Source organism: Cenococcum geophilum, assembly GCF_001692895.1.
Source record: "Cenococcum geophilum 1.58 unplaced genomic scaffold K441scaffold_11, whole genome shotgun sequence".
NCBI classification, from domain to species: Eukaryota; Fungi; Ascomycota; class Dothideomycetes; order Gloniales; family Gloniaceae; genus Cenococcum; species Cenococcum geophilum.
Genome location: NW_027137569.1, coordinates 924,004 through 949,350, shown reverse-complemented (window position 1 = coordinate 949,350; position 25,347 = coordinate 924,004). Strand labels below are relative to the sequence as shown.

General features: G+C 44.1%; 9 protein-coding genes across 9 annotated transcripts; 6 read left to right on the top strand and 3 right to left on the bottom strand.

Moving 5' to 3' along the window:
• The first annotated feature begins 6,099 nt into the window (after nt 1-6,099).
• Nucleotides 6,100-6,394, top strand: K441DRAFT_656301 (uncharacterized protein). The gene has a single exon (XM_067647993.1). It carries the CDS (start codon nt 6,196-6,198, stop codon nt 6,352-6,354), a length of 159 nt encoding a protein of 52 aa, XP_067506478.1. The 5' UTR covers nt 6,100-6,195; the 3' UTR covers nt 6,355-6,394.
• A 2,467-nt stretch (nt 6,395-8,861) lies between these two features.
• On the top strand, nt 8,862-9,941 carry K441DRAFT_26720 (uncharacterized protein). Its single transcript, XM_067640855.1, has 3 exons — nt 8,862-9,111; nt 9,226-9,533; nt 9,587-9,941. Exons 1-3 carry the CDS (start codon nt 8,967-8,969, stop codon nt 9,755-9,757), a joined length of 624 nt encoding a protein of 207 aa, XP_067506477.1. The 5' UTR covers nt 8,862-8,966; the 3' UTR covers nt 9,758-9,941.
• K441DRAFT_26621 (uncharacterized protein) lies at nt 9,859-10,752 on the bottom strand. Its single transcript, XM_067640847.1, has 3 exons — nt 10,727-10,752; nt 10,536-10,651; nt 9,859-10,480 (listed from the first exon to the last, which is right to left on the bottom strand). The coding sequence occupies exon 3, from the start codon at nt 10,362-10,364 to the stop codon at nt 10,125-10,127; it is 240 nt and encodes a 79-aa protein (XP_067506476.1). The 5' UTR covers nt 10,365-10,480; nt 10,536-10,651; nt 10,727-10,752; the 3' UTR covers nt 9,859-10,124.
• A 3,678-nt stretch (nt 10,753-14,430) lies between these two features.
• K441DRAFT_656298 (PLC-like phosphodiesterase) lies at nt 14,431-18,071 on the bottom strand. The gene is made up of 7 exons (XM_067647992.1): nt 17,152-18,071; nt 16,762-17,050; nt 16,631-16,703; nt 16,163-16,575; nt 16,006-16,100; nt 15,434-15,945; nt 14,431-15,072 (listed from the first exon to the last, which is right to left on the bottom strand). The coding sequence occupies exons 1-7, from the start codon at nt 17,626-17,628 to the stop codon at nt 14,904-14,906; spliced, it is 2,028 nt and encodes a 675-aa protein (XP_067506475.1). The 5' UTR covers nt 17,629-18,071; the 3' UTR covers nt 14,431-14,903.
• A 66-nt stretch (nt 18,072-18,137) lies between these two features.
• K441DRAFT_549757 (uncharacterized protein) lies at nt 18,138-18,478 on the top strand (the record flags this gene model as incomplete). The annotated part of the gene is made up of 2 exons (XM_067643026.1): nt 18,138-18,220; nt 18,277-18,478. 2 exons carry the CDS (start codon nt 18,138-18,140, stop codon nt 18,476-18,478), a joined length of 285 nt encoding a protein of 94 aa, XP_067506474.1.
• Nucleotides 18,448-19,825, bottom strand: K441DRAFT_656296 (DNA-directed RNA polymerase III polypeptide). The gene is made up of 7 exons (XM_067647991.1): nt 19,664-19,825; nt 19,513-19,611; nt 19,355-19,451; nt 19,182-19,268; nt 19,057-19,123; nt 18,826-18,997; nt 18,448-18,778 (listed from the first exon to the last, which is right to left on the bottom strand). The coding sequence occupies exons 1-7, from the start codon at nt 19,673-19,675 to the stop codon at nt 18,713-18,715; spliced, it is 600 nt and encodes a 199-aa protein (XP_067506473.1). The 5' UTR covers nt 19,676-19,825; the 3' UTR covers nt 18,448-18,712.
• Nucleotides 19,826-19,934: 109 nt separating this feature from the next.
• On the top strand, nt 19,935-22,283 carry K441DRAFT_26608 (uncharacterized protein). Its single transcript, XM_067640845.1, has 3 exons — nt 19,935-21,017; nt 21,072-22,008; nt 22,063-22,283. Exons 1-3 carry the CDS (start codon nt 20,092-20,094, stop codon nt 22,144-22,146), a joined length of 1,947 nt encoding a protein of 648 aa, XP_067506472.1. The 5' UTR covers nt 19,935-20,091; the 3' UTR covers nt 22,147-22,283.
• Nucleotides 22,284-22,370: 87 nt separating this feature from the next.
• K441DRAFT_656294 (SET domain-containing protein) lies at nt 22,371-24,583 on the top strand. Its single transcript, XM_067647990.1, has 3 exons — nt 22,371-22,670; nt 22,748-23,050; nt 23,104-24,583. Exons 1-3 carry the CDS (start codon nt 22,404-22,406, stop codon nt 24,112-24,114), a joined length of 1,581 nt encoding a protein of 526 aa, XP_067506471.1. The 5' UTR covers nt 22,371-22,403; the 3' UTR covers nt 24,115-24,583.
• Nucleotides 24,584-24,970: 387 nt separating this feature from the next.
• K441DRAFT_550062 (uncharacterized protein) lies at nt 24,971-25,270 on the top strand (the record flags this gene model as incomplete). The annotated part of the gene is made up of 1 exon (XM_067643038.1): nt 24,971-25,270. One exon carries the CDS (start codon nt 24,971-24,973, stop codon nt 25,268-25,270), a length of 300 nt encoding a protein of 99 aa, XP_067506470.1.
• Between the last annotated feature and the right edge of the window lie 77 nt (nt 25,271-25,347).

The window sequence follows — 25,347 nt, the reverse complement described above, 5'->3', positions numbered from 1 at the left end:
TAGAGGATTTAGACTTAGAATAGTATAAAAATTAAGAAGTAATATATATACTAAGAACTATTATAAAGAAGTTTATTAAGTTATTTTATAAAGGACTAACTTAAGGATATAACGGAGCTATAGGCTTAGTATTAAGACTTTAAAAAGAGTATATTATTAATAAAATCTAGGAACTAGCTAGGTAAGTTATAAAAGAATATCTAAATTACTAAAGGAATAAACTAATAAGGTATAAACTATATAGAGAACTATAACCTATTAAAATACTAGAGAGACTATAAGAGGTTATATTATGGGACTTTATTATTAAGTTACTAAAGTTAAGAGACCCTATTACCAGATAAGATTATAACGCGATCTTAGTAATAATAGACAAGCTTATAAAGTAGGGGTACTTTATAGCATATATAGAAGAAATATTAGCAGAAGATATTGCTAAAATCTATATTAAAGATGTGTTTGTAAGATACGGAGTACTAGGTAAAATTATATTAGATAGAGATCTAAGATTTATAGTAGTATTTTAGGAAGTATTCTTAGTAAAGCAAGGAGTTAGAGCAGTAACTTCTACCGCATATTATCTATAGATAGACGGTTAAATAAAAAGATTAAATTAGACACTAGAATAGTATCTAAGGCACTATATTAATTATATATAAAACAATTAGGTATCGCTATTACTAGTTATATAGTTTATATATAATACAACACTATAAGAGGGAATAGGTACGTTACTATTTAAGGCAAATTATGGATATAAGCTAAGGACCTTACTATCGCTATAATAAGTAAAGAAGATAAGTAGTATAGCTAAATAAAGAATAAAGAGTTTAATAGACCTTTATGCAGACCTTATAGAAACAGCTAAGGTAGTATAGTAAAGAATAAAAAAGTACTATAATGCTAAGAGATTTAAGGGACTAGATTTTAAGGAGGGAGGTAAAGTATGGCTACTATATAAAATTTTTAAAAGTTAACAACTAAGTAAGAAATTGGACTATATTAGACTAGGACCTTTTAAAATTACATAAAGGATTTTACTGGTTATATTTAAGTTAAACCTACTAGCTAGGATAAAGATCTACCCTATATAATATATTGCAATACTAGAGCTAGTATACGGGAATATTAAGCCACTAGTCTATAAGGTAGATATATATAGAGGACAAGAAGAAGATAAATAGTAAGTTTTAAAAGTCGTTAGTTATAAGGACGTAGACAATAAAATATAGTATAAAGTAAAGTAGATAGGCTATAATAAGACTACCTAGGAGCCACTAGAAAATTTAAAAAACGCTATAGGAAAGGTATAGGAGTATTAGAAGAGAAAAGGTCAGGCAATATTAATAAAGAGGAATCGCTAAAGAACAAGTTACCTAAGGGGGACTTAGGAAGAACAACTGCTAAACTACTTAGAGTTATTTCCTTCTCTATTAGAAAAGAATCCGTTCTTTTATTACTAAGTTCCTATAAACCTTATTCTATAAGCTTTTACTCCTTAAAATAAACTTTTTTATAAACTTTCTTAAGACAAATTAGCTGAGTAGACGCAGCGAGACGAGAATTAAGAGCACGTTGTTAAGCATTAGCAGCCTCTTTCTTAGCGTTACGCGAATAATAAAGTTCTGCTAAAGTAATGGACAACTTATTAAGCTTTATAGTAGCAAATTAAATATAAAACCCTATAGTAAATTACTTAGGGAACTTAGAGACTATTAAGAGTCATAAGACGCGCATACTTAGTATTAAAAATTAAGCAAATATTATAAGACAATTAAATATTTGCTTTAGTATACTCTAAGTAAGAAGAGGGTTACTAAGACAAAGGACTTACCAACGTAATATAAACTAACCCCTCTTTCGCATAATAAGAACATAGAGATGGTATTACTTTACTAAGCAACAGTATAGAAGAAACTATACGCGTATAATAAAGAGTTAAGGAAAAAAAAAGGGCTTTAGGTATTATAAGTAACGATATTAACTAAATTAATTAGACGGATATTATACCTCTAGTAAATAACTTAGAGATACTAGATATCTTTAAGGACAAAGATAAAGAGGAGGGAGATAGTGTTACGAACGCTTTAAGTATAATATTATAACTACTTAGAGAAGAGTTAGAAGAAGCTAGTTAGTTAATATAAGCACGGTCTAGGATAAAACCCGTAGAACCATATAACAAGGAATAGTAAGCAGAGTTATATAATGTAATCTATATAATCTATATAATCTATAAGATCTATAATAGAGCAAACAGAGTAGACAGAGTAGATAGAGTAACGACTTTTATAGGAGTATGGTTGTGTATTTAAGGACCCTTAGTCCCTACCTAGATAGTTCCTTCCTTATAGTGATTCTTAGAATATAATTGGAGTTAATCTATTAGGCAACCACTCTACTAGTTATTATTACGTTGTTAACTTACTTATAATACCTACACACCTAGCCTATTAACGAGTCCACCGTAGTTCCTACTACAAGGCTCCGTTACAGCTTTCTTAAATTAAGGACGTATACTTAACTTATTAACCTTTTCCTAAGCTAATTACTAGAGCTTATAACCGCCCCTCCTAATATATAAAATAACGCCAGTTTTATTAATCCAAATTACGCTTTTTTAATCCTTAATTATCTAATCCTTATATTATAAAGTAAACTAAAGTTAAGCTTCCTTTATAGCCTTTATAAGACAAGGCTTTTTTATAGGCTTTATTTTCCGGTATCTATAACGTCATAGAACTCGCTAGACAGTTTTAGCAGAGTAGCCGCATTCTACAGCAATGTATTTATAAGATTTCTCTCGCCCATAGCGGTTATAGGTAACTTTCTTTAGTATTTGTTGTTTAAACTCACAGGTAACTATGCGCTTTATACCAGAATAAGGAGCGTTAATAACGTAACCGTTAAAAACGAGAGGATTTATAACAGAATTCCAGCCGCAATTAGCGGCTTTTATAAATAGGTACTAAAGGGCGCGTCATTTAATAGAGGTAATATTTTAGATCTATTAGAGAGTAGCTCTAATAGCCTTTATAGCTAGGGCCTAAGCCCTAGTCATAATCTAGTAGAAGACTATAGTTAATAAAGTAAGATTTAAGGAAGGCAAGCTCTTACCCGCCATTTTACATAGCAACTAAGAAACTTTAGTGGCGTTAAGTTAGTATAATAAGAGTAAGAAGCTATAGAAAGTATTCTACCGCGGGTAGTAAGCCCTAACTTCCTAATCGGGAAGGTGCAAAAACTTTAGGCAGCGACCACCGTATATAGAGCATAATAATATTATTTGTAGTATAGTATTAGTCGAATTTAGGTATTGCGTAGCTATTATAGCTATTAAGGATAAGTAGATAGTGGGTTCCCTTTGTATAAGATTCTATATATATATTAAAGTACTTAATCTATTTAAAGCCTAGCTAATCTATTATTTAGCTATTATCGCTTACGGCAATTACCTAATTAGCTAGTAGATTTTAATACTAGTTTAATTAATGGACCTTTCCCGTAAGAATAATAAAGGGCGGAATCGCCTAGCCAGAGGCGTTAATTCCCTTAATCGCCGTTGTTTATTTATAATTCCCTAGTTATATAATAGTTGCTTAGCCAATTATATTAGAGCTTATAACCACTTTAAATATCGCAACTACGCCCATTATAAATCCTATCTCGATAAAATTATAGCTATTGTTATTAAGGATACCGTATAACTAACCTCGTCTCTTAAACGCGCTTAAACTACGCGTTAATCGTGTCTAGATCCTTGCATTTGGCGCGCTATAAATAGAACTTTTAGTTCTATTTTGTTTTTAGCTTAGGCTAGTTATTAATAAAGTAAGATACCTAGTTCTTTCCAACTAGTTAAGGTAGAGGGTTATAGCCGTACGCTGTAAGTAAAGTGTCTGCTATTTTTTGTACGTTAATAATCTAGGACGGAAATCCTTATCGATCTAAGTCTAGAATCTACTAAACTAAAGCCTGCTCTTTAGAGAGCTTTAGCTTTTATTTTTGTAAGTTTAACTTAGCGATTAATAGAGATCCTTTAATCCGATGTCGCAGAGTTATTCTAGGGATATTGTACGACTTTGTGGCTTTACAAACGCTTAAAAATTGATTGTTTTGAATAGCGTATTTAGTAAGAAGTAGTCTACCCTCTTTCTGAAGCAATTGAGGGTTCTGCATTAATGCCATAATTGATTTTGTTGAAGACGCGTCTTGGTGATGGTGGGGTGGGCCAGTGACTGGGGTGGGCCAGTGAGTGGTGAAACACGTTACCTTATTTTTACTACCTTAACTCTAAAAATATTTAATATTTAATACTGATGGCAGCCCTGGAACCAAAGATCATACCGGAATATATGTGGTCTGTATACCTAGAAACGCCAAAACCTATGGGTGGTAATACTTGGCTTGATGAGAACTCTCCAAGCACCTGGTGTGGGCCGAAGGTTCGCCCTCACTTAGCATCCGTGCTACATCTAGCCTACCGATATTTGCTTCACCGGGCTAGTCGGTTACCCCCAGTCGATGCCTGAAGAAAGCAAATTTCGCAAGCCCATAACATCACGGAACTCATGAAGATTCCTTACAACATAATCGGATAACTCCCGGCCTCAAACCTCATCTTGCAAAACGCCTTTGCTCATATCGCTATGGAATCAAAGGACCCCTTGATGATTGCTTTTGCGGAACCATCGGGACACGGGAAGACCAGAATGGCTAGGCATATGGGTGGCCTCCTTTCTGTAGATATGACAGCCATTGATTGCGCTCAGATGGAGAGTGACATGGGCCTATTCAGATCTACAGCTGGTTACCATCGTTCGGAAGCGGGGTCTCAATTAAATATTTTCTTGCCCAGCACAACGGAAAACGTGCCGTTGTTTTCTTGGACGAATTCGACAAAACTAACGAAGGATTGGCCACTCCCTCCTTCTAGTTTGCGATTGGGGCAAATGCAAAATCCACCCTCAAATTTTCGTTTATCTCGACCTCCACCTACTATAAACCGCCTATCTACCTAATTTAGCAATTGGCTTAGTATAGCGTAACGCTAACCTAGCTTAGTATAACGCTAATTTACGTACTAAGCTGTAAATAAGCCTAGGTAGTTCTAGAAATTCTATAAAACTTGGCGCGCTATATCTCCCTCCCTTTAACCGAGATTTTGGGGGCCGACTAAAGAACCTAGATTCAGTTTATAGTAGGTAGAGGTCGAAATAAACGTAACTTTGGGGGTGGATTTTGTATTTACCCTTTACAATTCTAGTAAGCATTCTATTTTGGCTTCTTGATTCGATATTTCTCGTGATGTTTCTCGTATCACACTCCGATCCCTGAAACAGTAATTCAAAATAGCCACTAATATATCTAGGTGCATACAATGATAGATGAAATAACACGTTAGTTGATTGTTCTAGAATGATCTGGATTCTAGCGACAAACTTTGGTGATATGAAGATAATGGAATTCCATGATTACACGTTAGTTGATTGTTCTAGAATGATCTGGATTCTAGCGACAAACTTTGGTGATATGAAGATAATGGAATTCCATGAGGAGATGGCAGCGAAGAACGGGACCGTGTTTCCTTAGTACCATTGCAAGCTGGTCTCAGAGTCGCATTTGGAGAAAGTTTGGCATGAGTGCTCATCCTAGCCGTCGTTCCCGATTTCACAACACCAGAAAGCTGACTCGTTCCAGGCTCCTTTCACAGGCGTTAACCTTATAGTCCCTTTCTTGCCATTCGGCCCCAGCGAACAAGCAATTGTCGCGCATAAGTTCGTTTTGTACTTGGCTGGCCAAATCAGGAAGCCGCTTGATCTTCGTCCAGAAACCAAACGGTACATTGCACACTGCTACCTGGACATAGTTGACGATAGCAAGGTTCGTTCCCATATTGCAAGAACAGGATATGACAAAGAATTGGGTGAGCACTCCCTATACCATGCAGTGAACAATGTCAAGAGAGATGTGGTTACTTGGCATTGCAATGATACTGAAGAGCTCATTGCTGAGGATACCAATAATATACTAGGAGCGGTGGCGGAGATTTAGCATCATCCAATGTAGCAAAAGGTCGATTTCGCTGACCATAAAATACTGGGAATGTAGAATGCTTTCCAGAGCTACGGCCTCTAGGATATTTTGTATCTCGAGTACGCTCGTAGAGATGCCAGGTCACCAGATTCTTCGAAAATGGCCAATTTGACCAATTATACCATGATAATACCGTACTTTACCATGAACATGCCGAGATATGGCCTACATGACTTTTTACTCTTGGAGGAGAAGGAGGAGAAGGAGGAGGAGGAGAAGGAGGAGAAGGAGGAGAAGGGGAAGGAGATAAAGGAGTAATTACCTTAGTTATAACCTATGTGCTGGAAATCCTTACACCAAAAATCAATCACATGGCGACAATTTGTTACCTAGTAATTGCGCGAAAGGCAGGACCCTAGGATGAGTAATGACCGGCGATCAAGCTGAATAGATGGAGGGTGGCTGCGGCGTGACTCTTCAGCTCGACCTACCGACCGCCGCCCGGTAGATCATATGCAAGAAAGTGCCGGGCTCATTCGAGACCTCACTCGGTGATCTGCAGATTCATCATTTGGCAATGGTGAGTAGCTGAAGTAGACAATAGTGCCATTCATCAGGCCCATTTAAATGCGCTTAAACCATATGGAGTCATGCCTACTTTGGTGGCTGTATTTTTAAACCGCTATATTTTTGGCGGCTAGACATCTCTATCTTATCGGTTTTCTGGATCATCAACTGCATCTTCTTGTGTTAGAGTTTGAGTCAATAAAAGGGAGCTCTTAAAAAGGCAGGGAAAGAGGTACTGATATGCAGCGGTATTGCAGTTGATGGGAGTCTGCTCCAACAAGCATCGTCGCCATCCAAGGCATAATTCTTCAGTAGAAGAAAGAGGTGAATATTGACTGGAGTTGATATAGTTCCGTTTAGTAGTACCATTATGACTTGTGCCTAAATGGAGCTAGCTATCTTATCTGTTTAGGTCCCCTTTGTCAGAAGTAATCTGCAGACCGTAATGCGACAGTTCAATTCCCGCAAAATATCCTTGAGACCTTGCACCTTGAGGTCTTGATTATAGGCTAGTAATTTAGCTAGATGGTATTCTATTTGACACTGGTAACCCCACGGTACATCCAATCTCTGACCATTGAATGCCCAGGTGGTAAGATTTATCTGTTTCCGATCCTTCGTGTGTGCAAAAAGCAAATATGTAGTGCTCCTGCGAAGTCAATTGTTAACTCGTGCAACAAGATTCGCGAGATTTAGAAGGTATTCGAAGGTGCTCAGATGATGGCACACCATAGTACTAACAGTGGGAGAAGATAAAGTTAGATTACTTCTCTTGCCGGGTGTCCCTGGCGCCCGGTGTGTGGGAGAGGGGGTTTGTGCGACCTGACTATCAGATGGTCAATCCTGATTGCCAAGACTTCAACGTCAACCTCTCCTGGACCTGATTCTCAACTTCAAGCCAGTCCTCAGCCAAAGTCCCGGCACATCCATACATCAAACGACTCTTTTGAGCGTCCGAGACAGAGTTATCAGATGAGCGACTTAAACAGTGGTAAGGCTGACTCGGCGATTTTCCTTGATCTGCCCAGGCGTGGGTGAATTGCTTGATGCGATCCTGATTTCGATAGTATTCCATTAGCCTTTCCCATTTGGCCGCGCTCTTGTCTCATCTCGCTCATATATCTCCTGCGCGAGACCTCCAGCTGACGAATTTAGCGTTAATTGTAATTAGCTCACTGTTGCGTCCAATTGTAGCCCTTTGGCCGCTTTGGCTGCTCTGATCGCCTCACTTCTCGCCCTGCATTTGACGACCTACCAGCCAGTCCTTCTCTGATCCATACCCCTATGGAACCCTTCCGACATGAAGTCTGTCATCTTTGGCAAAAGATTGACAAACAGTTGGGTCGGTCAAGATGTTTTCGGACTCTATTCCTCCTGTTAGGAGTTTGTCACAACGGAATGGTGTGGGCCTCTCGCGAACACCCGTTCGCCAAGCTTTTATGCTCATAAACAGCTTTATGTACCTTCCTTGTGGCACAACGGGTTCGGACCTCCCCGATCCTGAGGCATCAGTCTCGTTTTCCATGGTTCTGTATTCGGAAGGCGCAGCGAAGATCACGTCCGTGCAATGAGCATATGGCTGGGAAAACAATGACAGTTGTGTGACATATCCTACCCCACGGAGTAGAGTGAGAGGTCTCGACCACCGGGGCTAGGCCTTTTATCTTCCTGTATCAGGATAGCAGATGGCATTCTACTATGACATCTAGAAATGATTCCCATTATGCGCGATGACAGACCGATGACACAGATCCTTGTAGCCGACTTCCTTCGGTTTCGTTTCTGCTGTCATTTCCCCATCGGACGAGCTGTTATAGTTTTGCGCGATTTGTTCCCCACGCATCCCGGCAGATCGGTCCGCCTACTTGCTCCGCCTTTTATGTTGTCTTCTTGGCGTCTTGTTTACTTGCGATTCGGAGCTCAATCGACCAAGCCCAGACTTTCATGTGCTTGCGAATATGGCAGTAACCTCGGCCTTGGAAATAGCAGTCTGCCCTGCAGAAGTGAAGCTGCAAATGGGGGCTGTCGGCATCTTCGTATTGTGAATGATTGGGTTCTGTGCGTTGTCAGGATTCTCGAAGACCACATATGGTGTTTAGGAAAGGTTTTTACCATGCCATTTTTGTCTAACGGGCATGCACAGTGGCTTTGAATCCTTCGTTTCTCCGCCTCACGTCAAGTCATTGGCTTTCGTTTAATGTTTCTGAGGAATCCATGACTTTAGAAGCCACCCTTACCAACTATTTGTACCGATCGTCAATGCCCTTGCTTTGATACTCGGCCTGATCCATTCTTTCTTCAACAGCGTTCACCCTGTAACATTCTATACTTTCCCGAGCTATTTTTGCGCCTTCGATTCTACAATGGGATGTTCTTGTACTTGTCAGTGTGCGTTGCGGACCGCTCAAAAAGCGGGTAGCTCACCTGTGGTACTTCATTCCCTTACACAGCCTTTCGGAAACACAAATGGCGGCACATTCAGTTATGATGTATTAGACTACGGCCTTAGTAAGTCTCCGGTCATCTTTTCCCTGTGTTCTTGACGAAGGCCGGCTCTGGGATGTGGAAGCTTTCTCTCCCTTTTCCTAGGCTCTAAATACATACGTGCTGACAATCTTCAAGAATTCAATCAGTTCTCACAACACGAACTAGAATTTATTACCGTAATGTCCCCCTTAGATGGAAGAATCGCCATGGATGGTAGTGCCCCCCAGGAAGATGAGTCTCGCCTTACGTCTTCGCCACGTGACCCTTACCCTCCAACGATATCTGATGAGGATTGTTTTCTGCCGGAGATCGGCCGAGGTATTACCCGTGGACGTAGTGATAGTGTTTCTCAGCCCCTTTTCTCTCCGCAAGGCCCTCAGATGTCCTTAGAATATTCTAACACTGGTGTCCCAAGACGTTTCCCATCCCCCAAACCTGCCAGGGTCTGTAATGAATCTTGCCAACACTCTGCTTTTAGTGAGCTTACGTATTGCAGTTCCTAGAACCCATTCAGTATAGCCTGCAGATGCTCGGGGCTAATCATGAGGTGGCTGACCTTGTGCTTCGTCAACACTCAACCGTCGGCCAGGATCCACTCGACCGTTTTCTTCGGGGATCATATTCGACTTTCGAACGTCTGCAAGATTCTTGTAATTATCCCAAGTAAAACACATAACTCACCAACCATGGTTCACCTCGAAAAGCCTAAAGGCCATGGGTTGTTATTTTCGCTACTCAATACAATAGTCTGGATTGATTGCATGATCCCCCGCCTTTTCACCGTTTTCACCGTTCCTTTTTCTTAACTCCTACCAATAATGTCCCCGGTTTCACACATCTCGCTTAGGAGCCGCACCTACAAGGGGGGTACATGTGCAGATAACTAGCCTCTTGGCATAGAACGTATGAGATGCTTCACTTTGTCCATACAAATCTGCCTAGACGCTAGCAACCCGCACATGTACCCACCTTATAGCCGTGCTTGCCGTTCGCGTACGTCCCACCACCACCTCACTGGAACGATGCAGGCATGACTAGTGGCTTGCATTCATCTCGATCACAACATAGTCACTGGACACAGCATTATATTTGTCGTCGGAACTGGCCTCTTCATTAGGGTCACTTGATCTTCCTATACTTGGGTACCATCCAGAGAATGACATCTGCAGCAGGGAAGAGCAAAAAATAAAGAAATAGAATGAAAACTTTTGGTTCCAGTGCTCTTTGCACCTAGAATTAGGGGCGCAACATCCTTCAAATTCCGCCAACATCATGGTAGCCCGAGTATCCAACTAACTGACCATTTCATGAAGAACCGATGATCCACTCCGTTCTCTGGAGGAACTTAAAAGAGCTTGAAGCTGAGAATGACCTGATGGACGTCAAGAATCTACAGCCCTCAGTCGTCTGAGTCTGGGAGATTGGAATAAAGGTTGAAATCTTACTTGAAAATACTGGGCTAGTTAACTGGCGCACCACACTGTGGGCAGTTTTTCCCGGGGATCACCCAGACTTCTTCATTCCTCTCAACAAGACAAGCCGGGCAGCGCCTTCCAGGGACCTAAGACAGCTTTAGTCAATTTCGTTGTCTGCGTGAAACGCGAGTCCTAAATCTACTTGACCATCATCTACTTACTGTCATGGTCGCAATGGGGATCCCACTGGAGAAGTCCTGAACGACTTCTACCAAAAGATGTTCGGCACTGAGGCTCTCCAGAGAAATTTGACGGCAGATGCTGTACGGCATATTGAGGAGTAATGGCAATGAAAAAGTGGCTTGTGCTGGGCTAGAGGTGAAGATTTGAAAGATTCAAAGTGATCAAGTTTGGGAATTTGGAAATTTGGGAATGGGATAGAGGATTCAGTGGGAATTTATACTTGACTGTCTCTTCGCTTGGGCTCTGCTTGGTTGTAACCAATATGCTGAACTTCGTATGTCGTCTCCGGTTACCAAGTCCGGCTCGAGTCTGGACGAGGATAGCCCATCGATCCAAGGTTACAGTTGCAGCTTTGAGGATGCGCGCCGTGGTGAATACTGTAACACATTACGCCATGGTTCGAGGTCTTTTCAGGATTTGCTCCAAGTTCAGTCCTTTGCACATCATCTTGACCACTTATCCTTGTGATGACACGCGTACATCCAATGACCCCATTACCTTTTCGACTTACGGCTGAGGTATGCCTATAGGATTGCTGGCTGAGAGAGTGAAAGCATATTTGAAAAAACAAACTCGGTAGATCCAGAGAGAGCCTCGAATAGCTTCAGGGTACCGGCTGTAGTTCATGCAGTTCAGGCTATCCAATCGCATCCTATCGCTCGAGGCTCTCTGTTTCGGATAGGAAAGATCTATAACTAGTATTCGGAAAGCTCAAGCTAGATGGTCGCGGCATCGGGACCTGGAGCGAAAAGTCTTGGCCAATCTTGGTGGCGTTTTAAGTTTGGGACTCTAATATGGTACAAGCACAAGAAAATTATCGTGTCGATCGGGCGGTTGTAGCGTTCGGCCCTTTCTGGTTAGTGGTTTCTTTCGATGAAGAGTACCTGTCACATTGCACTAGCAACGTAGGAGGCCTGAAGACGCTGGGAACTTAACGAACAGTTTGAAAAATCAGTATTGGTGTGAAAGCAGCTACCCTCCGAAGAGATTCTAATTGGCGTTTTGCTAAAGCCACCGGCCCAGGGAGTTGAATGTGATCTGTCACTTGCCGTTTGGCTAACTTAAAGCGTGTGCTGTGCCGCAATTTTGCATATTTGACCCTTGTTCTTTCTGCTCCCTGCGCAGTGACTGAAACCGAGTTCGAGGTATTTAAAGACGAGTTGGAGCATATAAAGGTCATGATCGAAGTCTCCCCGGTTCTATATAAAATTTGGTCATTCTCACGGAGAGTCGTCCGACTCTGGGCAAGACGACGGCGCACAAACGAAAAACCGCAATGCAGCTCTCAACGCTAACTCTTCCGGGGAACCCTGTGCTTCAACAAGCCACGGGCTTTCGGACGCTGCAACTAATCGTGCACGTTTGAATGTATGTGCAACGGGCAGAAGAAAAATTCAATTCCATGTCATAGGCGCTGCTTCTTCCCGCTCCATCCGCGTCCCGGCCGTCTTGAGGTGTACCTTGTAGTATTTTCGTCCCTTAGAGCCAGGTAAATTCCGCTTTCTCCACTCTTTGTTCTCGTCAGAAGAGGAGGCAGAAGATCCGTGAGTAACGGGTTGTACGATATGTACGGAGAGTGATACTCATGAGTTCCGGTGTTTGCCATTTCGTATTACCATTAGGCCCGCTGCCGTCCTCCTAAGCACTTATCATCAGATTGGATGAAAGCTAATTGTAGTCAGCTTTCATCACCTATGAGCCCTCTCCCTTGTCTTCGGTGATTGACGCAACTAACCTCACCGCTTCTCCCAAGCATTGCACCTGACATCGAAGGCTTTGATAGTCGGCCTAGCCCTGAACTGATCGTCAACCCGGCACGCGGCCAATCGATCTACCAATTCACGGCTCGCATCCATCTCGATTGGCGATCGGTAGTGAAACCTTATCTCGAAGACAGCCGCTTCGAATATACTGTTTACGTCTTATGTTGACGATTTCTGACGGCAAACGCGCGGTCCATGAGAGGTGCTGGCATTATCACACTAAAAAGTGTGTCGGATGACTCGCGCCTCCTGACTTACGCAGCTTCAGTCTCGGTTATAAAATTATCTGCGGATTCGCTATAGTATTTCACACAGATTTGGCCCAATAGAATACCTGTTGAAAGCACGCAAAACGACAAGGCTAGCTCATTAGGGTTCTATGGCACTGCTTTTCTAGCAGGATGATTTCACCACTAGAGATATAGTATATCTCGGGCGTATTGAGGCTAGGCGGTCGTTGTTTGGACGTACGACTTTTAATTCCAGGTGCGGGACATGCAGCAAAAATTGTAGCGGGCTTTCGGAGCCCCTCGGACTTTAGCACCAACCCCAACAAATACCTGTTTTTCTCCCTGCAGAAGCAAGACATACTACTCAGCTGATCTATGAATTATGTGGTCCGAAAGCCAAAATTGGAGGCATTAGAGGCTGAGAAGATATGGGGTAGATTATTGCCAAGGGATCACGCCATACCCCTCTGCTATGTATGGGCAGTTCAATTTCTTTTGTTGACGTCTGTTTAATTGGCATTTCACGGTTCGTTCCTTCTCTTCTATGTAGGTCTAAGTTCTTGTATTACAACATCCCTTCCAAGCCAGTGAGCCACATTGATGATACCCTACGCCTTCGGCTTCGGCCAATTGGACAGCCGGTGTATGTTATCCGCTTACGGCTAGATAATGGGATGTCTGTGGAATGCGCATAGCAGCTAAGGCTGTGTGCAAGATAATAATGCAGGTGCAGAGGCTAAGGCATTCGGTGGCGGGAAAATACACGAAGTTTCGGAGAAACCTCCTACGACATTTACAGGATCAAATGAAGGCCGAATATTTTAGGAGAAGGCCTAGACTAATCACGCTTAACTTGAGCCACTTCGTTCCTCGGATGGCTAGTAACTAATTGCACATATCTTTTACACAACAACAGGACGGCCGGACTATCTACCGCACGATGCTTCACTGAGGGCTGGTCTAGCTCTTTAGGCTCCCCCTCTGCAGCTTCTGCTCCCTCGGCGTTCGTTCCGATTCTAATAGCAACACTACTATCTAAATAAGCGTCCTTCTCTGTGTACGACAGTGAAAGGAGCTAGCAAATTTCGCGCGCGCTACTCGAAACACTAACACATCGGGATCCCATCGGTCCACCGCATATTCTAGAGACTGAACCGTCAATTATCAGAGAATCAGCCAAACCCCCTTATGAATACCTACATCACGATAATTCCACAGTAACCAGACTCCCGGTCCCCCAATTTCTAAGATTATCCCCAACCGCTTGAAATGAGAATAGGTCCGTTATAACAGCCGATCATGGCTGCTCTCGCCCCTCCTTGGAGTTCACACCCGCCTCCTTCTAGCAATGAGGAATCATAACGAGGAAATCATTTTGGCCTGACAGTCCCAGGACCGCAAAGGCCGAAGAGTCACGCGACAACCTACTCATTTTATTACCGCCGCGGTAATGGCTACAAGAGTGGCTGCATGTCCGCGGGTTCCAACCTCGTGTACTGCCGTATGTCGCCATCCGCTTAAAACGTGAAAAAGGGGGCGAAAAGCCGAGAATCCAACCGCGTGTCGCACTGCAGGTCCCGACAGGATGACTGCTGCATGTTAATCTTTGCTGGGGGGCCTCGATGCGCGGCCGCGCGCGTAGCTGCGTCTCTCACACGCGCTACACAAGGCTCGCGGCAAGCAGCCGCTCCACTCGGAGATTTATCGTTCCCTAGACCCGTTTTGTTGGGACGGTAGGGCTATAGTTATGGAGAACTTTAGTTTTCATTAGTATATCTGCTTAAGGGTATCTAGGGAAAAGCTGTATTTCATTGGTATTCGTAATAGTGATTCTGCGCAGATAGGTTACGCATCCCGAGCAGCCATGTGTCAAAAGAGGAAAATAAAAAGTAATCATGGATCAATCGTTGCCTCCGAGCGCCAGCCCTATGATCACGTCATTCTGCATTCCGGAGATAATAATGCGTGCGCTGTGTTACGTGATAGACCTGTTCCGAAAAAAATAGTTCCTTTCTTCTCGATTGCAGCACGCTCGTTATGCCCATCCCAAATTTTAGAAGTGCATGTTGCTCCTTTGTAAAACCGATCACAACCCCACTCTTGGCAAGAACTATGAAGAGCGAGCCTCAACATGCATCTGGGTTATCGCATTCGGCTACCCGTCAGCCACCGAAGGTCTTTTGTATCTTCACAAACAATACGCCCTTGCTGAGCACGCCATTAGCGTCGAAAAGGTGGATCATGCGGTAGCCGGGCTGCAGACGGTCGAGACGGAAGCAAGCCCATGCGGCCAGGTCGTCGTGCAAGCGGTCATCGTCCATTATTTTGAACCTGCGGTGAGAGAAATGGTCCGTTAGTATGGTTCGCGAGGTAATGAAAACACGTTGCAAAGTAGCTAGGGAATACTGGAAACACTAGGAGACTAGAAGGAAAGGCGGGAATGCACAGCATAAGTTCCCCGGGAGGATCGCTCACGGAAAGCTTGTTAGCGGAGATTTAAGTCTCTGGGCGGCGGGCCCTTCCGATGTGGCTGCGGCACGGCACAAGTGTGTAGTTTAATGAAACGACAAGGAACATGGTCGGAATGTGCGTCATCATAATGTTTGGATACAGCACACGCTGGATTAAGCAGGTGCTGAACTTGCGGTATTGTTTTTCAAAAGGGAGAAAAATGCTGGCTGCGGTTACTTACCTCACAAAGCTCAGTTCTGCAGTTACGCCCTTGATGTTTGAGAACTGGACGACTTCCCGTTGAAAGTCCGGATTCGAAGTCTTTGCAGTTTTCGTTCGTCGTTTGTAATCACCGCCTTTGCTCTTCCCCCCTCCGGGGATTGGCTCGTCACTTCTCTCTTGGTGCTTTTCGACATGCAACTCGCATTTGATATACGGCTTAAAGCTTTTCTCTTTGTGCTCTCTGTTAGGTAGCGGAATGTTTTGACCAGCGAAAATCTCAATTGTGAGGTCGAGATTGTGGTGCGCGCTGGCAGACCTTTGTTGCACAGCTTCGCTTGCACTGCGATAGCCTTCGGGTTTCAAGACCCATCCATTGTGCCCAGCAAACATGGCTTCGTTCAGCATCATTCCAGAATCCCATTTTTGCCAATTAAGAGCAACGATTTGAACACCAGTACGCCAGAATATGGATGGGTCCAGGTTTGATGAAGTGACACGAATTCCCTTGGGATACGCGCGCATAAAGTATTTCTGTGATAAACTTAACGTTAACTGGAGCTCAACAGACCGCTAGTAAAAATATCAACGGACCTTGTTGTGTTGAAATAGCGCTGATGGCGACTGTTGATGTATTTCCATCAATGATTTCTCGGACAAGGAAAAGATATGTGTGGGAATCTTTGCCTCTAACAGACGATGCTGTTAGCCCAGGTCAATGATACAAAGACTAGATGTAAACTGGACTCACCGGGCTGATCAAAACTCTTGAAGTGATAGCTTCTGGTATAAATCCCAAGTCGACCTAACGCTTCGCAAATCTTGCCCTTCTTCTCCGCTGGCTTCGCTTCTGACTCGGGTACCTCAGAAGGAGAGGATGAGGATAGTGATGTAGTGCTGGAAGACTTTGTTACCTCATTTGATAATTCAAGGGAAGTCGGCTTAGGTTCTTCTGGTGGGCTGGGAGGCGTATATTTGACTTTGATAAGGATTTTTCTCCTGAGTTCGTCCAGACGCGGGAGGGTAAGATCGTCCGTAGACCCAGATGAACTGAGTGGGATATCAACAAGCATTCCCTTCCAACATTCCTCCATGATTTCTACCATGATTTCTTGCTGGTCTATGCAGGTATGTACTTCGAGACTAATAATCACTGGTAGTTCCCTACGGACTGTAAGCGTCAATAATTTAGAGGAAATCACGTTCATTGTATACTGACGAGGTCACAAAGGCATAATCACGAATTGTCTCGCAAACCGATCGGAAAGGAGTTTCTTTCGTAAGAGTGTATCCTAATTAAGTCCAATACACTTAGCCAAGCCATCAAAAAGAGGGAGGTTAGATAAGTACCATGCAGGACCCTCGGCTCAGCTCTTATTGAACGTGATCTCCATGGCGTAATAATATCCGAAGGAGCATTAGGCTGAGATGTAGAAACTGGCCCTACATCTACACTGTTGCTTTTAGAATGCCCAGACAACCTCTTTCCAAAACGTGATTCAAGTTTTTTTCTAATGCTCTTTTCCAGATTATCTCTCTTGCGGCCGGAGGCCCATTCTATAGATTCGTCTTCTGAGCTAGAGGGTAATTCACCGTCCCAAACGTCAATTTCTACGCAACGACAGCCTCGTAGGAGCACCTGAAAAACATTAGCAATAAGTATATAATGAAACCTCATTTAATAGGCTTATATTTGTGAATGGCACTATAGGTGGTAGCAAGATAGCTGAATATACTGACATTTTTATACGCATCTACACTGGCAACACTTGACAACTGATTGCCAGTCAAGTAAGTGTTGTGGCTTGACGATATGAAATAATTGGATATTGGATAGGTACAGTCCAATTCGGTGATATGACCCATAGCATTTGACTGGTCCGACGAGAGGTATTTCACCAGATGGGCGAGGGAGCTATCCGTTTTCAAGATCTCCGCATCTTTTGAGTGCACATCCTGTTCATCGGCAAGCCACTTGATAAGCCCATCTTTTGTTCCTAAGTTATACCGCTTATCCAACTCGTCATAGACTGCTTTCATGTACTGTGCTACGACCAGACTAAGATATTCCACAGATGTCGCATCGTTGCTAATGTTGCTTGGGGTGCCTCCTCCCGCTTGGAGCTCTGCATTGGCAGATTTAGGCGCAGATATAGCAGGAATTGTAAATTTGGTAGCTTTAAGAGCCTGTTCAGTGGAAGGGTGATTGCCTGCCATCGTGAAGGCTGGCTTGGGTAGTAGGCGGTGGGTTAGGTGTTGAGGACGAATTTGCTTTTCTTCTTTAGCTGCATCTACACCGGTGTCTATCAGCTCTGGTCTGAAAGTTATTTTCTTTAGACAATAGGCTTATAATCAGATTCATCTATGATATTCGCCAAGCAGCGAAGTTGAGAGAGAGGAGGAAGCCGCAGCCTGGTGGTTCATCATCCATCAGCCAGCTGAGTTGGACCTGACGAAATCTTGGCAGAACCCAAGCACAGGTTGCTGTGGTTGGCTTGACCATCCCTCATCCATGGTAGGTAGACAAAGAACTCTTTAAGCTTCGAGCAAGAGGGCGGGCGCAAGGAACAATGAAGGTGAGCAACCGAGAGACTTGAGGTAAACCTAGAATTCCATGCTCGGTCTCGAGTTCCTGTTGCCAAGCGTCAACGTCATAATCAAGGGTCCTCGGGGGTCCTTTGCTGGGTCCGCCCGCTCTTTCATGCAATGTTCAGCGACCATCACTAATGGCTTCCAAGCCACTAAAGGATGCGGAGGGCGAAGTAAAGTCCTGGGGGTTCGGTCACGTCTTTACCTGGACGGATGGGCCGTAAGTTTGCCTTTCTGCAACCGCTTCAAACTGACAGCTAACGGTGGGGTGTAAAGGAATGCATATTATCCTCCGCACTCACACAGTGGTATCACGACCCACCTGATTCTACGTGGCGACCTCACCATAACATATTCTAATGATCCAAAACCCAAGAAAGAGACATTCGGCCCTGGTTCTCGGCTTGACGTAGATGCGCAGCGAGTTCATGAGGTCTGGATGGGGGATGAAGGATGTACATATGTCATCGGAGAGTGATCACACGAATATTGCTTTCGGATTATCACCATTCTTTATTCTAGGAAAGAGAAATCTCATCTAAGGGCCTTCTCACTAGCTCTACCCCAGGCACGTATTTGGAGGCATAAAAATGCACAGTTGAATTTGGGGTGTTGTATTTGCTTTCGCAAGTCTAGGCCGACTACTTTATGTTCAAGCCTCTATATCTGGGGGCCCTACTGTCTAGCACTCAGTAGGCCTTTTTTCAAAGTACTACTCCTCTACCGCAGAGTCATCCCACCACAGCAGTGGTCCAAGTCCAGCTTGCGACATTGAGCCCTGGATTCATCAGCCAAAAACTGCATCAGAATGTGCTAGAAACATACCACAATCCTATATGGTGAATTGCGCTCCTCGTTCTCGTCCCTGCGCAGAGGATGCTGGGGAGATTGGTCCTCCCATTGCTCTGACTCTACCCGGAAGCGTACCACTTCTTCAACGTCAAAGAATAGCTCTGCAGAATCTGTATCCCAGACCCAAACATTCTCGGCATTGTTACTAGAAATAATATTAGTTCGCGCATATATTCGCCTGGGGAATTAAAGGCAGAGGCGTACAATCTTACGCCCTCGAATAAATTGACTGGTGCGGGTATAAATATATCACTGAAAAAATCCAGATGAACTAAACGAAATAAAGTTCAATATCTTTGATCAAACACGGTGCTTGAGGAAGTACATACTTGTAATTCCCGTGATATTACAGTGTTTGATTTTGCCTTGGATTATTTCACCTTTGAAAGGCCTGAAAACCACCATGCGAAATTCCACTGAGAGATAAAGGTATTAGCCAAGACTGGTCACTATAGAGCGAGACAAAGTATCGTGGTAAGCATGTCAGATTGTAAACTCATACCATTAACATTAACGATTCCTGTACCGTGACCGATGAGGCCTTCGGAAGATTTTAAAAGATCGAAGAAACAAATGCATAACCCGATTTTTTGAATAACCTAGACGGGCATACCGTGAGTCTACACTAATATCGGGCTCTGAAACTGGAAAAGCTCAGACCTTGTTTGAATATTTCTTATTGATATTGTCCTTTAGGGCTTGGACACTCGGCTTTTCGAAATCTTGAGGTGAGATCTGTATCAAATCGGATATCGTAGTCAAGGGGGAAATTAGAAAATACTTTGACGGATTGGAGCAAAAGGAAGCTTACGAGAATGAACATGGCTGCGGTGAGAGCTGACTCATGCTCTAAGGATAAAAGGAAAAGAAAAGCAACGGCTTCAGAATAGATGTATAGAATACTTTTAAGCCCGATCTTTTAAGCCTTCGTTAGGAGAGCAAACAAACATAAGAAGGTTGTGGATGCCCAGCTGAGGGTAAAGAACTGACATGACTATTGGATTGGCTGTTAAGAAATTCAAAATATTCTGCCGGCAGAAGGCTTCACACCGCCCCAAATTTACGCTCAACTTCCCCAGCTACGAAGCTTAGCTTTCCTTCAAAACTGTCATAAGACACTGAAATAAGCCTCTCGAGATCAAAGACCTTGGATTTATCTAACCTAAAGAGGCTCCATAAGTTATGTCTCCGCAACCCACCTAACACATATTTACGAAACAATCCTCACGCAAATGAAAAATGAGCTCGTCATTTTCATTTCCTCCGCCTCCTCCACCTCCTCCGAAAGCATCAGCTCCCGACCGTACACCAGAAAATGTGTCATACCAGAGAGGCGGATACGACAGCTCTTATGGAGGTAGAGGAGGAAGAGGAGACCGAGGAAGTAGAGGGAGAGGCCGTGGCAATAATCATAGAGGGTCACAGCGAGGTGGTTATAGATCGGAGCAACCCCATATTTCAAATGCGGAGAATTTTCGCTCTAATGGAAGTGGAAACATCAATGTGCAAGCGCAGATGAGAGGGCAATCTCGGTTTCAGCAATACTCGCAAGGATATTCTGCACCAAACTCCTATCCACCGTCCTCGACTCAGTGCAACCAACCAACTGTAACCCTAGCCTCGTATCCGAACCCAAACTTCTTGCCTTTGAACACAACTTCTCCATCACAATGGAATCTGCCCGCCCAAACATCAGTCAGCCCGGCAACTTACGCTCAAACACTCTCCTTTTTAATGGCATCACATGCTGGAGTGCAGTCCACGAACATACCAACGACAAACATTCTATACAATAATCCCTCACCAGACAATCAAACTTCAAGCACATATGTATCCTCAAAATCCCCCCCCAGCGCCAAGAGAAAAAGAGGGCCAAGTAATCCATATCAAGGTAGTCATGCTTCTCTAAATAGTGCTCGTACTTCGCAGCAACAGCGGCCTCCAAAAGCAAAAGTCAATGTAGCACCTGCTGTCCCAAGCTTTGGATTTGCGCTGCCTACAGTGTCACAACAGCCACCTTCATCAGTGGATGCAGTTGACAATTCAAGCAAGAAAAAAAAAAGGAAGTTCAACCAGCTTGGCCTTACTCCCAAAAGTGAAGAACATGAGGATAGTGAAGATGGGGATGTTGATGAGGAAGCCGCTTTTCAGAAAGCCAGTGAAGGGTCAGTATAAGCCGCCCTGTTTTGCTTTATTTTATTAACTAGGTAATACCTTAGGTTGGTATTCGATTACAAAGGTCAAACTTCAACCCTTAAGTCTCCTGCGGATATCGCGGCATGGATTAAGGAGCGGAAGAAACGCTTTCCAACCAAAGCGCGCATCGAGGAGAAAATAAAAGAAGAGGAAATTGAGAAGGCTCACAAACAGGAGATGCATCGGCGCGTGAAGGAGCAGAATGAAGCTAATAAAAGGGTACGTGATGACTTTGGAGCTAATCACAGCCCGATGAGCAAAAACTTGTCTTCAGATAATGGAGACGAACATCGGAAGATGGTTTTAGAGAAGCAACTTAAAAGAGCTGAGAAGCTACGCAAAAAGTTGCAGAGAAGTGAGGAGAAAGCAGCTAGGGCAGCTGATGCGCTCGCTCGGGCAAATTCTTCCCGTAATTCAACATCTACATCAACAAGCAAAGTTCAAAGAGGAGATGATGACCCCGCTGATGTGCAACCCGTCATTTGCAGCGACGAACAGGACCATTCAATGACCACAAAGGTTGTCGATTTGAATGAAGCGAGACAACATTTAGAAGGCGAGTCTAGAAAATTACCAACAGTGTCGGAGAATATTCTTCACCAAAAGGTCAATTTAGGCCTAGATTATGATAGCAATACAAGCGGCTCCGAAATGGGCGTGGAGAGCGACGATTTATCTTCCATATCAACTTCAGACTCAAAATCCGAATCCGAATCAGACATCTCATCATCTGATGTAAGTGACAGCGATTTTGCACCGGAAGCAGAGTCTTCAAAATTGAACAATCCTATCCGCGTACCGCCACCAAAGGCAAAGACACAGCATCAAAAGACAGAAGTATCCATCTGCTCGGCATATAAGAAAACTGGAAAATGCGGTTATGGAAGGCATTGCAAGTTTTCGCACCTTCCCAGAGAGGCCGGGCAAGAGCGAAAGACCCGTAAGCGTCTATACGACCGGGTGAGTCTACCTCCTCGCTAATCCAGTTTCTGAAAACTAATTCATGGCTTTTAGTTAGTCGAGCAGGACCAGAGAGAAGCAGATATACTTGCATTCCAAGCGATCAAATATCTGGGTAGGAACGGCTTTTTAGCGTAGGGGTGTTACGGGGCTAGGGGAGTTCCGTTAGGCTGCATCTTTAGCTCTGTTAGATATATGCACGCTTTACCGCGGTAGATAGAGCTTTGACCGGAAGGTCCAATCAATATGCAAGATCCGAGAACTAGGACCATTCATGAGAAGAGCGGTCAGTCAGGAGACTTCGCGTTAGAGAATCTCTTGGCGTTTGAAGTCTTGAAGGCTCTTCTTGAACACGTCATGACCTTTTTCCAACCCGAAACAAAGTCACTCTAAGCATGACTGACCAAAAACATGCATATATTGGGAAATCTCGAGTTGCTGGCAATGGCCTTTTTGCTGAAAAAGAAATTCTAGCTGGAGAGCTGATTCTATCTATCTCACGACCCTTGATCGGAGCCCTAGACGTCGCCCGCCTGACAGATACGTGTGCGAATTGCTTCACATGGACTGCAAGACCCTCGATTGTTACCGGTACCTATGCTGCAGAAGGCGTAAGTGTCAAGAAGTGCTCCGGCTGCCAGCAAGTACGGTATTGTAGCAAGGTAAGAAGACATTGTGGTGATCAGGGGTGTTTGATGTTCAGAGTTTGGTCTTAACGTCAATTGTGACATTTTCACAGAAGTGCCAGCGACAAGCATGGAAACGCTATCACAAAGACGAGTGTGATTTGATCGGTAACATGGATGGTAAACAACTTCCAAAAGCGGTCAGGGCGACAATGCAGATACTCTCAATGCAAGCAAAAGGTCTCATCAGCGATAATATCTGGACGCCATTCCTCCGACTAGAATCGCATATTAATGAAATGCGTGCCTCCGGAGACCAGTGGGCCGACATTCAGATCATGGCTCAAGGCGCATATAATTTCTCCGGCACTCAATATGCTTTCGACTTGCAATTCGCCACGGAGGTATTTGCAAAAGTGAGTAGGGAAGCACGTTAAGAACTTTGACTAGAAAGCTCATTGTTTGATAGGTTCTAACAAATTGCATGACTTTGGTGACTCCCACACTGGATCCTTTAGGCATCTGCTTAGATCCTATTGCTGCATACGCAAACCATTCTTGCGATCCTAACGCCTTTGCAGTCATGGATGGACCAGAGTTATCTTTTCGTTCTCTCAAACCAATAAAGAAGGATGAAGAGATACTTATCTCCTACGTCGATGTCACAAATCCACATGCGCGCCGTCAGTACGAGCTCAAGCATCGGTGGTTCTTCAGCTGCAGTTGCTCCAAATGCCGGAAAGGCCCTACCTTGCGAGAAGACCTTTTCAACTTTACTCCGGACGAGCTGGACCAAGGATGGCGCGAAACTGCAGATCATCTCCTGAAAGTTACGGATTTTGCTAACGATCCATCAAATTGGGTCGGCGCCGGACCTGAAGCTAGAAGAATTTCAGTACTTCAAGGTGCCGCATTTGATCATTATGAGGAGGCCCAAGCACTATCAGACCCTAAAGCAGCCGTTGAAAAACTTGAACACGGTATGCTGCTATGTCACCAGTCCAAATTATGGCCAATCCACCGTCAACCCTACGCTGCTATGCGACATGTCCTTCTCGTGAACATGGTATCCGCTGGAAATTATCCTCTCGCTTTTGCGCAAGGAGCGAGGACGTATTTCCTGGTTGACCCGATCCTTTATCCGCAGACACACCACCCAGTCCGCGTGGTGCATAACTGGACCTTAGCAATGCTGACCCTTTACATCGCGGGCGAACAAGAAAACGTGATAGTGAAGAGCATGCTAGAGATGGGCACAAATATTGGCGTTATTGCCTATGGACTGCTGTACGAAGTTGTGAGCAACGTTGACAAGAGCCATGGCCGTTCCAGTAGCTTCGCAAAGGCAGTGCACAGGAAGATGGAGGAGGTTACAGTAGACATGACGAGAGGTAATCCAGGTGCGTTGCGCGGTATGATGAATAAAATCAAAGAGGAATGGCCAGTCTTCGAGCAAATGGGTAAATGGCTTGAGTTCTAAGAGCAGTGGGTAGCCCCCCTCCTATCAAAGCAAATAAAAGAACAACCTCATGGGCCTCTGAGCGCCATCCGCGAAGACTAAAAGATCACATTGTCCTATTGCGCTGTGACTATGATGTTTACGGGTCATACCCGGCATTACCTCTTGCACATCTATTGCAATGAAGGAAAGCTAAGCATATTTTGTCTATTTTCTTAATATTGAAGAAAGTTGCTTGTTTCGCCTATTTTACTAGTACTTCTAGTCATTGCTGTTCGAGGTGGTCACAATTCTGATAGCAACTCAATCAGAAGCAGCATGTACTCATATTCATCTAACTGGACGGATCTTGCTTGACATAGTTTCATGAATTTGCGATGATAGACAGCCTGTTGACAGCCCTGGTGTGCTGTAGAAGTTTCCAGTCATGAACTCGGAGGCTAGGAGCGCTCGTAATAGTCAATCCTTCCCATGAAAGAAGATACATGCAGCACTGACGACCTCAGCCAAGTCTAGAAAGATTGACTCCTTGTGCAGAAGCTGGTCACCAATCTGCTGAATTGTCTGCCGTCCGTCAGCTCACTCTGCTACAACCTTAGCATACGGACGACACTTCATCACTTTCATTCACTTCACATGAGGGCCACGACCATGTGACTTACTCGATCCGGAGCTTGTTATACAGCAGGTCACAGCCCTCTTTCTTCACCTGCAACTTAACCTTTTTCCTTCACAGACCTATTCGAGAAGTTGCTTCACAACCAGGTTTTACATCTAGACCAGAGCATCCGCCATTCTATCTCATCGACCGCCTCTTGCTTATCAGCACTTTGTTTCTTTTTGGGTTTGGCTAGCTTGTTACGACTTACTCTTCGAAATGGCCAAAGGTGCAGAGGAGGCCACTGGTCCGAAAGGCGGGCAGAAGGCTTTCACGGCGGAAACAGTCGCAGTGCTCTTGCTGGCCGTCAAAGGCAGCGGCGCCACCCCGAGCATTTCCAAACAGCAGTATGAAATGATGTCCGCATTGGATGGCACACGCACTGCCGATTCTTTTCAGCATCAGCTAAGAGCCGTGACGGCGAAAGCGCGCGAACTCCAGGCCCGCTTGGATGGTGGTGAGAAATTCGAAGCGGTCAAAGCCGCAAAGAAGAGAGGTATATACTTGGCTACCTTATAATCCATCTTGGTTATTCCTCACTGAATACTTGATATTTTTTCTGCCCTGTCTCTGTTTCTTGACATGGGGATTCCTCC